Below are 15,231 nucleotides of genomic sequence, written 5' to 3'. Positions count from 1 at the left end.
GGAGTGAGACTGCTTTCCTCTTGTCCTCTGATTGTCTTCTCCCTTTGTAGCCCTGAGACTTTCAGAAAGATGTTTAGCCTGTGTTGGATATAACATGAATATCAAGAGTGACTAATGTGTTCTCTGACTAGACAACTTTGGCTCACAGACTCGGGTATCTGAGCATCTTGTGGCTGTTGTGTAGAAAAGGAGGGACCAGGAAGTCCTAGACCCCTGTGAAGGTGTGGTTAAAGATATCCCATCATGGGCCACTGGTGTGATCCAACCTATCAGCCACTGTTCTTAGCTATTCGAGAAAGTTTCTGGTAAATATTTGAAATCACTGTGTCAATGAAATTACTATAACATTTGATGTTTGATTTTGTAACTTTAAATTAAAAACCCATCATGTTATTAGTGTACGCATGAATGAAAATAGTTTGTGCCTCGATTCTGTACAAGGCCATAAGTAAAGTCTGACCTGTGTGTGTCACTAAGAGGCTCATCCTCTGATGCTCACAGACCAGCCCTGAGGACGCTGGGTCCCACAGCCTCAGCACTCATTCCTAGCTGGTTTAGAAGGGTGGAAGTCCCCTTATTTCCATAAGAACCATGAGCAGTCTTTGTGATGACCATCTCTTAAAGCTACAGACCATCTTAATGAGACCACTCCTACCACGTCTGTGTGCAGCATTGACAGCCTTTTTGGGTTTTCATCTGTTTCAAGGATGCTGAAATGACTTTTAATAAAGGTGAGATGAACTCTGTATTTTAAGCCTTTTCTCTTTAGAATTCCCAGTGCTTGCCTGTGAGGACCAGATGCATTTGTTCCTTATCATCCACAGCACTGGAGTGAGGCAAGATGAGGTTTCCTCATCCTTGAGGAAATGAGCGGGGAAGGGGTGAAGTGCCGCGGTCCTCGGAGAGGAGGTCTCACCTGCACCTCCCTCTGTGCCAGGCCCTTTAACCCTGAGCTCCATCCATCAGCCGTGATGTGACAGTGACAGGATATTACCAAGATCTCGAGTGACTGTTGGGGTGTGTGACATCTGTCCCTGGTGATGAAATGTAGGAAAGGCACTTGTCCTTGCTGCAGATTTTCCCACTCGCAAAGCTTTGAAGAACATTTTCTTTACTTTACAGCTGAGCCTAGAGCAGTTTGAAAAGGGCAGTGCTTCCAGGACCCAAGTAGCACCACATAGAGAGGTTCCACCCTCCATGATCTGAGGAGATCATAATGGAAAGCAGCTAGACAGGTCTTCAAGGAGCTTTCTTCCTTGTGGAAAATATGTCACAGAAGGAATTTAAACTGGTCTTGTACATTTTTCTTAATTCTTTATCCTTTTTTCATAGCATATTAGGGAAATAACAATTTATTAGAGATTTAATTTCAGGATTTTTCTCCAAAATAATCAAAATAATCACAGAGACTGAAAATATGTCTAGGAGAGAAGCCTAAGTGGGTGAGTGTGAAGCTCAAGTGTGAGGGAGTCTGTGCGTGGATTCCCCAGCACACACTGGGGGCCAGAAGTGACCCTGAGCACTTATCCCCATCACTGGGAGTCACTGGCCAGCCATTCTAGCCAAAACAGCAAGGTCCAGGTTCACTGAAACACCCTGTCTCAAAAGTGAGGCTAAGAAGCAATAAAAGACACTGGATCTCAACCTCTGGCCCACAAGTGTGCACCCACACATCTATTAACGCCCGATTCTCACTTTAAACAGAAACTCAAGGTATCTTAGAAGCACAGTTTTTCAGCTTTGTGAATATGTTTCAGATAAACTCAAGACCGACAGATATTGTACCGTTATTCAAAGCCCATTTCAACAGTTTGCATAGATTTCGAGCTGATGGCAAACTGCTGTGGGCTGCAGTACTCGTTCTCCCAGTCCGCGTTTGGAAATGCTTCAAAAGGAGAATTCACGGTGACGCATCTGAGAGAACTCTCCCAACATGAGAATCTCTAGAGAAGCAGAAAGTAGGAAGCCCTCCCGAGTCACATTAGTGCAGAAGGGACAGCTAGGCAGCAGGTGCACATGCCAGCCCTTGAGCCTTCAAGTCTCCACACCTGTGCCTGTACAGTGAGTGCCAGGTCTCAGGCCAGGACGTGGTTCTTGGAAAGAGGAGTGCTAAGACCTGAGGCCCAAACCTAGGGCCCTTCTCTGAAATACAAGATCACGGTATGCAGAGGTACCCGTCCAGAAAGAATTCACAGAAAAAAAAAGCAGACAAAGAACTCAAAAAACTTCCCAAGCTGATCAGTCTACTCCACAAAAATAAACAGCAAACAGAAGAGAAAACTTTAAATATATGTGATGCTCTTTAAGGTGTAAAAAGGGCATACTAACAGTTCTACATTTCTTATGCAGGGTTTAGAACAAAGGAATTCATTTTATTTTTTAAATCTTAAACATATAAATACTTAATGTGTAATAAATATTTTAAAAATTCCCTAATTCCAGAAACAAAGGCAAGTCTGGCTGCTATGCTGGAAGACCAACTTGGTTCTTTTTAAAGAGAACAAAATTGTCATCCAAATCACAAAGAAAGGAAGAGGAGGGTGATTCTCACATCCTGCAAATGTGTTCTTGGACTCCTCAACCATAGCAAGAGAAAAACAGTCTTGCTCACAATTAATCTTAGAGCAACTTTGCACAGGAAAAAAGTTCACAATATAGTTATGACCAGAGGGATTACATCTGTGTAACTACTTGAGAGAAGTTTTAGTCTCATCAGAATGAATAAAATTTAGCACAAAAAATCGTACAATTTTCTGTCCTCAAGAAAGTATCTACTGATCTCTTAGAACATAAATTTTCTAGAATTGTGAAAGAGTTGGATGCTGTTATGATACCCAGGCTACAGTGTGGATCTTCAAGGTGCAATAGCAATTGGCTATGAAACTGGTGACTTAAAATGGAGTAATTGGTTCAGATACACACACAAAGGTGGCTTTCTGTATACATACTCTTTCCTAAAAGAAAAGAATCAATGACATGAACCAATGGCATTGACCATATGAGTTTAGTATAACTACTTTAGCAACAAAAGGAAGATGAGACATGGGTGAATAACAAGTGTGTTGTTCCTGGAAACCGGGTGTTATAAGCTCTCATTAATATTGCTACCAAATGCTACATATCCTCACTTTCCGTAACTCTGGCCTCAGCCCCTTGCTGACAGAAGGCAGCTAGGCAGATGGAGACGAGGCCTGCAGAGACGGGGGCGTCAGTGGAAGACGACTCAGCCTGACTGCCTATCTAGTTTTGTTCCTAAGAAGGGGAAAATTCAGACACTTGTCTTTCCTTTGCAACTTTGCCCATACCCCCTCCTGCTTCTGCTCACCTCTGCCTGTTTGGGTGGAGGTGTAGGGGCTGTTTCTAAGTGAGTGTGAGAGCATGAGATACAGACACGGAAGCTCTTGTCCAATCCAGCTCTTGTCACAGTAGGCACACTGGAAGTGGCTCAGTGGCCACCGGAGCCTTGTGGGACAGACTGAAACAGGGCAGTTTCTTAAACCTCCTCCACTTGTGACCCCTTTGCACCCATGGCATTTTTATACAACCGTAGTTATGCAGGCAGAGAAAGAGGTATACAAATCAAACATTTACCCATAACAAATCATAGATGTTTCTATTAAAACGGTTCTTTGGTATACTTTTAATTTCACCATTTATTAAAGGAGGAAGCCAAGTGTCATTGGGCTGCTGGTTCGTTTTAACATGAAGAACTAACTCTTGGTTGAGCTCTGGACACTGGAGGATGTAGAACATTGTGTCCATTTTTCAGACTCCATGGACATTCTGGCTTTATTGTTCTCAATGCTGAGAATCCCACTTTATGTAAATCTGTATTACAAGATGGCAGCAGCTTGTGTAGTTCCTTTCAAAAATGGTTGGAAATTCTGTCTTAATCCCAAGTCAGAGTTTGCTTAATGAATTCTAATAAAAGTCACATTAATCACTTTAAAAGTCACACAGTCTGCTGCAACCCAATCTAAATGTGTATTAAGTTGGTATATGCTGAAGATGACAGTAGGAATAGGTAACGGAACCATCCTGTGTCTATAATAGCGGGAAAACATATGTGTGCTGAAAGAACTCCAGTCCCTAACCTGTGCTCATCTGGAATCTGAGCCAGTTGCTGCGCCATGGGATTTGAGTTAATTTTTGTCAGTGTACATCAGGAACCATTTACTGTTGCCCAGTGCTCTGTGTCTCCCATGTGCATATTTAAGCTGGAACTAGAGACAGTGAGATGACCTCGCAGGACATTGCCACGACTACATAATCCCACTCATAACTGCTGAGTGAGAGACTAGCCACTGACACTCTGAGCATGCGCATGGGTTAATGTCCTAGCTGTCCCAGCCGCCCTGTTGCAGGATAGTACTTATGCCATGTCACACACGAGGGACAGGCAGAAAGGTAAAGTGAGTGGCTCTGGCCGTACCGCTAGGAAATGTCCTTCTCATCGTGTCTATTCTGGTCTCCAGTGATGCCCTGCTGCTGCTTCTTTGTAGGTGACTATCCTGCGCCCAGAGCTGTCCTCACAGGCCATGACCATGAAGTCGTCTGTGTCTCCGTCTGCGCGGAACTCGGACTCGTTATCAGTGGTGCTAAAGGTCGGAAACCATTTCCTTCATGTCCCACCTCTAGACAGTGAGCGTTTTCTCGCTAACTGTGGCTCTTGTTGATTTCTTCCAGAGATTCAACACAGACAGATGTAGCATCTGGGTTCTCTGCAGTTGCTTAGTTTTATCAAAGATTAGTAATGTTTACCAGCATTGACATAAAATATGGTTAAAAGTTTACAGTGTGGTCACCAGCATTCTAACCCAGACACTGATAAATTAAATTTGCAGTGAATCTTTATGATGCAGCCATGAAAAGGCACATTCAAAAGGCAAAGGAGGCATATCACTAATGCCCTGGGAGCTTGGATCGAGTTACTCACTAGACTGGCCTTAGTACCTTCACATCCTCACAGATTCTTTCTATGCAAAACTGACTGTGCAAGGAGAGAGGGAAAGGAGACACAGTCTGCTTCTTTGCCTTTGTGGGAGAATTGTCATCTAAAAAGGAAATTTAGGTGGTTCTTGGCTTTTCTGGCAGGGATTACACACCTCTGTGGGAACTCTCCAGGCAGAAAGACCATAAGGGCGAGAGTGGAAGAGGCTAGCAAAGCTGAGCAGAAGCCTAGAGCCCAAGAGGTGGAAGGGCTTAGCATTGTTATTTTCAGTGAGAATTCCTTGAAGTTTTTTTTTGGGGGGGGGAGTGCTATTTTATATTCATTTTTAACAAGGTCTAAGACTCTAGATGGTCAGATATTGTTGTCAAAGATTGTTCAGCAGCATGATGGAGTATGAACAGTCTAAGGACAAGAGACCATTTGCTTTGCATTTCAGAACAAGTGAGCCTAGCTCTGCGGGTGTAAGCAAAACGCTGTTTTCCTACAAGTGGTGATGGCAAAGGGATTTCCCACAAGTCTCTATAGCTTTCTCCTTTTTAGTCAGGGGAGAGATTAACAGGGGAGAGAGTTTGATATTGACACCTTTTTGTGTGTGTAAAAACGTGGCTGTTCAAATCAATTGACCAATAAAAAAATAACCACAGTTTTTGCAGGCTTTGGTTTTTGAGAGCAAAGAGGCGGGCATATAGTATGAAGTTACAGCATTTGTTTCCATGATTAGGTCAGTGGAAACTTAATATATTTTCTTAATATATTTTCCAAGGCCATAAAATTGCCCTGAAATTAGATAAGCCTTTCTCTATACCCTTTACACTTTTGCCCCACTGTTAATATTAAAAGGCAAAATGTATTTCTGTAGTTTGAATTAATTATTTAACTTCTTAATTATACATTTACACCTTACATATAAACTACCAACGCAAAGTTCGCCTGGCAATGACATGTCTGTACTGTGAAGCTGAAATCTAATGCAGCTGGAAAGTGTAGCAACAGCTCTGATCACTTTCTTAATGAGAACCTTTTAGAAACCGCAGAGCAAACTCCTTGCGCACACTCTTTGCTCATTTGACTTGGGAACTAAAGCTTGTGGTGATGACTGTTGTTGGAGGTGGGAGAAGAGATTAGAGCTTTAGAGAACCCTGGGTGCTGCATCACGTGTGTGTTTGTGTGTGTGAGTGTAGGTGGGTGACGTGGGTGTGCATAAGTGTTAGAACCACAGCACACTTCTGTTGTTTGGGGTTGGTGGCCCTGGTATTTTCTGTAATTCGCCTGGCCCCTGTGTTTCTCACTGCAGAAGGCCCTTGCCTTGTCCATACCATCACTGGAGACCTTCTGAGGGCCCTAGAAGGGCCAGAAAACTGCTTGTTCCCACGCTTGATTTCTGTATCCAGTGAAGGCCACTGCATCATATACTATGAGCGAGGACGGTTTAGCAACTTCAGCATCAATGGAAAACTTTTGGCTCAAATGGAGATCAATGATTCCACTCGGGTGAGTACCCATCAGTGTTGAGCAGCAAGAAGCCACGGGAATCAAACTTGCTTGACATAAAATTGGCTTGGCGTAGAGCTTCCCCAACATCCACTTAAACACATGCTGGGCTTGAAAGCAAGCAAACTCATGGTTATGGTTTGAACAAACCCAAGATTTCTCGATCCTGACTAAGCAGCTCAGTAAGTGAGACTCTAGAGACCACAGCTGTTTGCCTAGAGGCGGTCATTCCAAGCCACTTTACAGACAGTGATCTCAGCTCCATGTTCCCATGCTGTCCTAGTTAGGGTTTCTATTGCTGATAAAACACCATGCTCAAAAGCAACTTGGAAGAGAAAGGGTTTATTTCAGCTTGATCACACTCCACCATGAAGGGAAGTCAGGAACTTAAGGCAGAAACCTCTAAGTAGGAACTGAATCAGAGACCAGGGAAGAACACTGCTTGCTGGCTTGTTCCTCATGGCTTGCTTATACAAGTTAGGACTACCTGCCCAGGGGTGGCACCATCTATAGTAGGCTGGGCCCTCCCACCTCAATGACTAATTAAGAAAATACCCTACATGCTTACCTACAGCCCAATCTTATGGAGGCATTTTTTTCAATTAAGATTCCTCCTTCCCAGATCTAGGGTTCTGCCAAGTAGACAGAAAATGACCAGGACACCTGGCTCTATAAAACAAAGAGGCCTATCCTGAGAACCCTGACTATAGCTTCAAGTTCCCTATTGCCCACATTTACAAATGAAGTACAATGCCTGGTGTGTCAGTACTAAAAACTATTGTAAAATGTATTTCTGCTCTTTATACTAAGTCTCCATTAGCAATGTTAAGAGTTTCACAAAATGCAATGTTCTCACAGATTGAGAACATCTCACAAAGTTCTCTCTAATCTACCTAGATTAGATCGGTAGCATTCTCATTGGGACTTTCATAATTTTATAACTAAATTAGTAAATTTTTATTTTAATTATGCTATATTTGGGGAGCAGGGAGTGTGCACACTTGAATTCAGAGACCAGAAGAGGGCATCAGATCCCCTGGATCTTGAATCACAGGTGATTGTGAGCCATGGCTGCTGGGAACCAAACTTGTGTCCTCTAGAAGAACAGGAAGCATTCTTAAACACTACGTCATCTCTTTAGCCCCTTAAAAATTTTATTCTTTTCAGTTGACTTTAATAAGATCCTATGTCTTTGTGAAAATAACAACAACAAAAAACCTTGATAGATTCCATATTGAAAGTTCTGTGGATTGGATCTAGGTAACTTAGACATCTAGCGAAATAAAATGTTAAGGAGATTGACAGTACTTTCCAGGTAGTTGTTTGGTGGTCTTTTGGTTTCTTGGTAGACTGTTCATTGGTTTGTGATTAGTGGATGATTCGTGATTGGATGGCTAGTGGCTGGTAGGTGGTTGATTGGTGATTGGTTGACTGGTAATTAGTTGGCTGATTGGTGGTTGATGGATGATTGATGATTGGTTAGTGGTTGGTGAGTGATTGGTCATTGGTTGGTTGATTAGTAGTTGGATGTGGATTGGTGAGTTGTTGCTTGGTTGTTTAGTGGTTGGTTGGCTCTTTCACAGTTGGTTACCTGGTGCTTGTTTGGTTGGTGAGTGGGTGTTGATTGGCTGGTAGTTGGTTGGGTATTGGTGGTTGTTTGGATGGTTGATTAAGCTTGCATATACTAGGGAAGTTGTGTGACTGTTCAGCTAATTGCTGCTCAGTCATGGCCATTCACCAGAAACAAAGAGATCATTGATCTCTGCCTTTTTTTCTGAAGGCTATTCTCCTGAGCAGCGATGGACAGAACTTGGTGACTGGAGGGGACAATGGTGTGGTGGAGGTCTGGCAGGCCTGTGACTTCAAGCAGCTGTACATTTACCCCGGATGTGATGCTGGCATTAGAGCAATGGACTTATCCCATGACCAAAGGTGAGCCATGTCAAGGGCAGTGTGATCACTGGAACAGGTCGGAAGCATGGCATTCTCCTCATCCCATCCAAGTTAAGGATTGAGCAGCACAGAAAGGGCAAACTGGAGATAAGTAAGAACCCAAGGAAGCCCCAACTTTTCTACTAAAGGAAAAGTTTCTTGGAAAATATTAGCTTTGAAATATTGTAAGTATTAACACATATAATAAATAAATGAAGCACTTTTACAGTATAATAGAATGGTACAGAGGACATCAAGAAAAGCAGAGTGAAGATCCAATTAGTAAACTGTTTGCCGTGTAGGTATTAGTACTCAAGTTTAAATATCAGAACTACATAAAGAAGCCAGACATGGTGTGTACACTGTAACCTTAGCCCTGGAGAAATGGGACATGATGATCCCTGGGGTTTGTGAGCCAGCCTAGCCTTGTCCATGGGCTCCAGGACAGAGAGAGAGACAGAGAGTGTCTGAGGCATAAAGCCAAAGTAGTTTTCTGACCTACACACACACACATACACACATACACACACACACACATACACATACACACACATACATACACACATACACATACACACACATACATACACATTACATACACACATACACATACACACACATACACAGATACATACATGCACATACACACATACACAGATACACACATACACACACATACACACATACACACACAGATACACACATACACACACACAAGAAAAAGACAGTGTGACTTGGAGTCTGAGGAATAAAAATTTTTAAGGGAAGCTTATTGTTACCATTGAAGTAGACTAGTAAATAGGTGTGACTTACTTCCTAATTCTTTGTGTATACATGAGTGTTTTTTTAGTGTGTTTTAAACATCTTCTCAAGTAGATTAAATATTTGTCCTTCAATTGATTCACATGCTTTTTTGCTGTTACCAGTATTTAGCAGAAGTGTCCTGCCAAATGCTAAGGGTACATGATAAAGTGACCCATTCCACGACTGTAATCTAATTGAATGGCAGGGGAGCAGGACCAGACCCTGGGAGGAAATGATTGGCCATGTGAGAAGCTGAGGAGGAGCCATTTGTCAGGCTGGGTCAGAGTGGGCATCAGCGAACACGTGTAGAGCAACAGTAGTGCAGGAAAGGTTCCATTTTAATCCCATTCTTAATTTTGATTATATGTATGGTGCAACGCAGTGCTACGTTGGGACAGTTCATACACAGAAAGTATAACTGGTAGACACCTATTGGGGAAGTATGTTGAGGACACACTTGTCTGAAGATGGTCTGGACTAACAGCTAAGCACGCTGCTCCATCACGGCAGAATGTCAGGAGACTTGTATGTAGTCAGTTGTAGTGAGCCATCCCAGAGAAAGGAGCCTTTGTTTGTTTAGGAGGCGCAAGTAAGAGGGGACAGAGATTATCTCACCTGTATGTTGACTACAATGACTCAGGATGGATGCACTAAGTTTGGAGGTTTTAATGATACCGCCTGCCGTGTACAGTGGCTAAGCTATCTGGGAGACAAAATGAAATTGGTACCCGAGGATTCAGGAAAACTGGCGGCTCATATATCTACCCCCCATATCAGGGTATATGGCAAGTAGGTAAGGGATGGAGTAGTTAAGGACACTGAGAAATAAAGGCCAGAATTGTACAGAAATTGTACAGAAAGCCTGTCCCAGAGGAGGATATGGATAGACCATACATACAACTTCTGGAGGCAGCAGAGCCCACGTCACACTGGAATGTGTGGTTGTATGGGCCTGACTAATGTTCTCTAGCAGGACTCTCCACTAGCTGAGCAGCTCTTGGCAGAATCAAGAACAAATGCGAGACCTCTCTCAGTTAAGATGTGGGGACTTTTGAGATAAGGCCCGTGTCCAGTAGAAAGTGGCAAGTGTGGATTATTTTCCTGTCTCTCTTCACCGCCATCTCTGCTCTTACAGGACTCTGATCACTGGCATGGCTTCCGGCAGCATTGTAGCTTTTAATATAGATTTTAATCGGTGGCATTATGAGCATCAGAACAGGTACTGAAGAGAAGCTGCAGAGGCCACGTTCACGTGAGAGCACAAGTGCTCTGTGGAAAGGCGGTACCTCTGGTGGGGACTCTCGTCCACATCGGCTCTGTACATCATCCCACCCAGCAGTCGCCGAACATCATAGTCAGGAGCCATTTCATCCTGTTTTTCCAGGACTGAACACCAGCTGCTGTCAAGCAAGCTCATATCATGTAAATTATCTGAATTAGGAGACGTTTTGGTAATTATTTCATATATTGTCGTTTATTGAGAAAGGTTGTAGGAAGCCTCACAAGAGACTTTTGACAATTCTGAGGAACCTTGTGTCCAGTTGTTACAAGGTTTAAGCTTTGAACCTAACCTGCATCCCATTTCCAGCCTCTTTTCAAGCTGAGAAAAACAAAACCCACGTTTGATACTTTGTACATCATATGCATCTTATTTAAAGGGATACTTTTGTAAAAGTGAAACCTTGTATAAAGAAAGAGCGGCCTTTGTTAATTTACTGTGGAGTTAGAACCCGCATGCTCCCTACTCCCCGAGTTTTGATGGAACTGGTGCATTCAAGCTAGAGAATGGAAAGGACGCAGCTTGTTCAAAGGGTTGAATTTGGGCTCAATCAGTAATTTTGACATTTTCACCAAAATATGATTTGCTTTTTAATCTAAATCCATCCCTTCTAAGTAAAGTTTGCTCATATAGCGTTTGGATACTAAGCCATTATTTGCCATTGTTGGTACTTTATACAAAGAAAATTCAGCCCTACCCTTTAGGACCTGAAGATGCAACAGGAAGGGAGCCTGGCGATGAGGGCCTGGTTTCTACTGTGGAAATGGGAGTCATGATCATTAGACCCAATGCATCAACTTCCCATCACCTGGACATCTCTCCCCTGGTGTCAGCCACTGGCCCTGTCTCCATGTTGGGAGAGGATGAGGATGCTAACATTTCCCTCCTTGGTTCTCAAATAGCTTAGTTTAATAATTAATGAGTCAGACTTTATTACAACAATAACTGAACTTGTCCCTTTCGTTTCTTGTGAGATTCTCACCTAAAACCACAAGCCTAGCCTAAGGCGCTTCATCTTTTACAGTATAGAATGGTGGCTCTCAAATGATTTTTCCATCCATCGTCCCGATCCAGCTATCACCCAGGGGTCTATACATTTTCTTCATGTTTCTTCTTTGTATATTTGGTGACTGTATTGTCATAGATGTACATATCGTGTTGGTAGGGCTATGAGGCATGTTACAGGAATGTAATTTTCTCAGAATTTCACTCACTTGCAGCCATTGATTTCAAAAGATAAAGCAGGATAATGGGTTCTTTGTATTGGCACTTTGCACCAGACACATATCATTATTTATTGCTGTGATTACTTATTTGTCATCCACCTTGTACTAGAACGTTTTAGCACTGAATTATTCCTTCTTCATTGTTGTTTGTATTTATGAAATTCTGGAATTATGGGAAATCAGTGTACTGACTACGTTATCATCACCAGGCTGTGAGCAATATCTTGAGTTTGTAGCTTAGAATTGGGAAGGCACTGAACATCTGGAAGACAAGGTCATTTCATCTTGAGATCATGGTGAAATATTTTGGATATATAAATTCCTTAAGCTATTGTAACCATGTTTTATTGCAAAGATGTAAAATATGCCAGATGTGTGTGAGTTGGAAATCAAAAAAAGAAAAATAAAATATGCAAAGAATTCATATTGCTTCACATGTCACTGGATAGCTCAGTGACAACATTCCTTACACTGGCCCTTGAATTTGAGAAATGAGCATTGCCTCGTGTGAGGGCCTCACATGCAGAACCATGACTAGAGCCCTAACAAAGCAAGCAGTCTGGTCCATTGCCAGGAATGTGGGCGCTGGAGCCACAGGGACAGGAACCAAGTGATAAAGGACATAGCTTCGTGAATGAGTATGATCAGATAATGACATTCTTATCTTAAAAAAAAAAACACCTTGTTGAGTTCTTCATCAAGCCAGATAACTCAGGCAGGGACTGAGGTCTGGAGGAGCTGAGCAACCGCTGGCCAAAGCAAGGTGGGTGCCAGGCAGGTAAAGGCTGCCATTGGCATCCTGTAATGGAAAGGATAGGGGTAATGGAACCCCAAGAAGGACTGGCCCTCTCTCCATCCTTCTCCAAAGCCAGAAACTTGTCAGCTATCACAGGCTCCAGAGCTCCTTTAGCCCAGCCCATGTGGTAACTGTCAGTTATTCCAGTAAGTCAATCACTGCCTAAAACACCTGGAAACCACACTCTCCTTCCCAGCACCGTCACCCGAAACTGCTAATTGATGCTGGTCTCTAATCTGACTTCTCTGTGCTGTCCTCTGCTCCGCCTCCTTCAGAACCCTCTCTAAAGTATTGGGAAGAGGATTGTTGAGCTTAAGAAAAGCATCCAGGTGCCTTAAAAAGCATGACATAGGATCTCAGCCCCCACATGATCAGATATGTCTTGCCCTTGATTAATTAATGTCCTTCAGAGGGACACAGTTGGCTCAGACACACGTGTGCGTGTGTGTGCACACTCACTCTCTCTCTTTTTCCCTCCCCCATCTCTGTTTCTACTTTTCTGTGTGTGTATGTGCATGTGCATGCATACACAAGCTTGGCCACACCCTTGGCCATTCTGTCCACTTGCCGAGCTGAGTACGTAGCACAATTGTTCGAGCGCCCTGTATTCATGCACAAGAGCCTGGGTTCAATCCCCAGCATGGAATAAACCAGGTGCAATTAATTCCAGGTTATCTGTAATGCTAGTTCTCAGGAGGTCCTGGCAGGAGGATCAGAAGTTCAAGATCATCTTCAGCAACACAGCAAGTTCAAGGGCAGGCTGTGCTGCCTGAGGAACTGTCTCAAACCAAAAACAAGCTTCACATTTGCAACCTCTGAGAAGCCCAGCACCCTTGTACCCAGGGTTCCTCCTTCCCGAACGCCCAGGCTGCTCCCATCAGCCCATCCCACACCTCATTAAATTGATTTCAACTCGCTGGTCATGCACAGTCTCGTTTGACAGGCACAGGTACCCCAAACCCATTCCCATGCAACATTATAATAAAAACAACTTAATTACACAAACTTTAACAAACAGATTCAGCTCTTCTTTGAGGTCAGTGAAGTCAGAGTGCCATTTTAGGTAGTGTGACAACTATTTGTACGAAAGAAACAGCAAAAACAGATGCCCCTGTGTTATAGAAACTGAGTTCTGTAAGCCTAATAACAGCATCTAGAATTGTCTCACCCACTTGTTTAGGTACCACCATGCTAAGAAAGGCCTCAAAAGAATCGTATGCCCTGATTAGGAAGAGAGGTAGGGTAAGACTGAGTAAGTGAATTTATTTATAATCAGCACCCTAAATGTCACTCAGTGAAAGGCCATTTCTACTGTCTTCTGTGCTAATTTGCATACTAATTACCCCACCCTCAAAAGGCCATCTTTAGGATATCATACCCTTAGCATGATGTTTCTGCCCTTCCTGGAGTTGAGTTTGGGATGACAGCTCTTGGATACACAAATCATCTGCAGTGTGAGTACTGACTGTCCCTGGGATGCAATGTAAATCAGCACAAGCTTATCTGTACAGGAAATTGCATGGTGGTCACTTGTGGGGTGGCCCTGTGTTGCTTTACCAATACTCCAGTGTGTCCCTGTCATAAAACTCTGCTGGAAACTGTTGTAACACACTTGACACTTGGCTCCTTCCTGGGGCCATAGGCTTCTGGGGCATTGGGATTCTAATTTTACAGCCTCAGGGCAGTATTTGGGATTGGACAAATTTCTCAACAATGCACTGACAGATGTGATAGCTGAAAAGAAACAGGTGATTTCAGAGCCCCAGGCAAAAATGACAAAGTTCAGTGGGATGATCAGGAGCCCACAAACTTTCTATAGCCCAGCACCCCAGCCTCTCATGGCCTTCTCCCACTATGCACTGTGGTACCCAAAAGCCTAATGCTCTGTTACCATGCAAATCCTGGACTCTTTGCCCATCTCAAAAATACCACTGTTGAGATGTTCTGATTACTGCTTTTAAACAGAGTCTGCACAGTCGTTGGAAGAAGACGGTACTGATGGATGATTTGGATGAGAGCTTCTTTGATTGGGATGTAAAAGCAGAATCCAAAACCTGGAGGCCTTCCTTTGTAAATAACTCATTACTTCCCTCATCAGTTAGGATGGGGGCATAATGATAGCTCTGGCAAGGATTACATTAAGCATCAAAACACAGTGTGTGCCCAGGTAGAGTCTCTGGCTCCAAGGCACTCCACACCACCCCACAGTGTCTTTTCATTGTCCAACATCCTTTCCTTGTCTTAACTGCTGTGTTTTCCCTGGGCGCAGTGAGCTTTTATTCCTATCAAGACATCTATGGAGACTTCCAGTCGCAGCATTTAGTCTCAGGGATGGACGTCCTAAACTCAGGCCTTGCCAACCAGGACACTCTGTTCCTGCTACCTTGGTAATAACATCTCTGGCTAAAGGTGGCATATGGCCTGAGAGGGATTTATCAGAGCTGGTTCTTGATTTCTTTTATTATTATTTTATTATTATTATTATTTGGGAATCTCACAGCAGGCAACCAATCGTGCTCACCTCCCAGTCTTCCCACGTCCTGGTGGCGTGTCCTCGCCCACGTGGCACCCCACACACACGAAAGAAAAAAAGTCCATTTGTGTTGTCCATATACTCACTGGAACATGGTCCAGAGAAAGTGAGTCTTCCTCTGCCTGCATCTACCCCAGAAGCCATCAATGAGGAGAGCCATGCAGTGGCCAGAGAAGCATGGGACCAGCTCTCCCTCCAGAGGCTGGGACAGTTTGCCTG

At 43.4% G+C, this 15,231-nt stretch overlaps 1 protein-coding gene across 3 annotated transcripts in view; it reads left to right on the top strand.

Annotated features, from left to right (window-relative positions):
- The window catches only part of Nbea (neurobeachin), a 492,297-nt gene extending 480,190 nt beyond the window's left edge, over positions 1 to 12,107 (top strand). For 2 of the 3 annotated variants that reach the window (XM_075950839.1, XM_075950838.1), the window contains exons 54-57: positions 4,503 to 4,604; positions 6,246 to 6,442; positions 8,223 to 8,374; positions 10,314 to 12,107. In XM_075950839.1, coding sequence (XP_075806954.1) covers positions 4,503 to 4,604; positions 6,246 to 6,442; positions 8,223 to 8,374; positions 10,314 to 10,404 — 542 coding nt within the window. In that variant the 3' untranslated portion in view covers positions 10,405 to 12,107. The remainder of the gene's footprint in view (positions 1 to 4,502; positions 4,605 to 6,245; positions 6,443 to 8,222; positions 8,375 to 10,313) is intronic. The other variant, XM_075950840.1, reaches the window with a different exon arrangement.
- The last annotated feature ends 3,124 nt before the right edge of the window (positions 12,108 to 15,231 follow it).

The sequence above is a fragment of the Microtus pennsylvanicus genome, chromosome 16 (assembly GCF_037038515.1).
Source record: "Microtus pennsylvanicus isolate mMicPen1 chromosome 16, mMicPen1.hap1, whole genome shotgun sequence".
NCBI classification, from domain to species: Eukaryota; Metazoa; Chordata; class Mammalia; order Rodentia; family Cricetidae; genus Microtus; species Microtus pennsylvanicus.
Note: the sequence above shows the minus strand (reverse complement) of the source record. Positions and strands in the feature narration are given on the sequence as shown.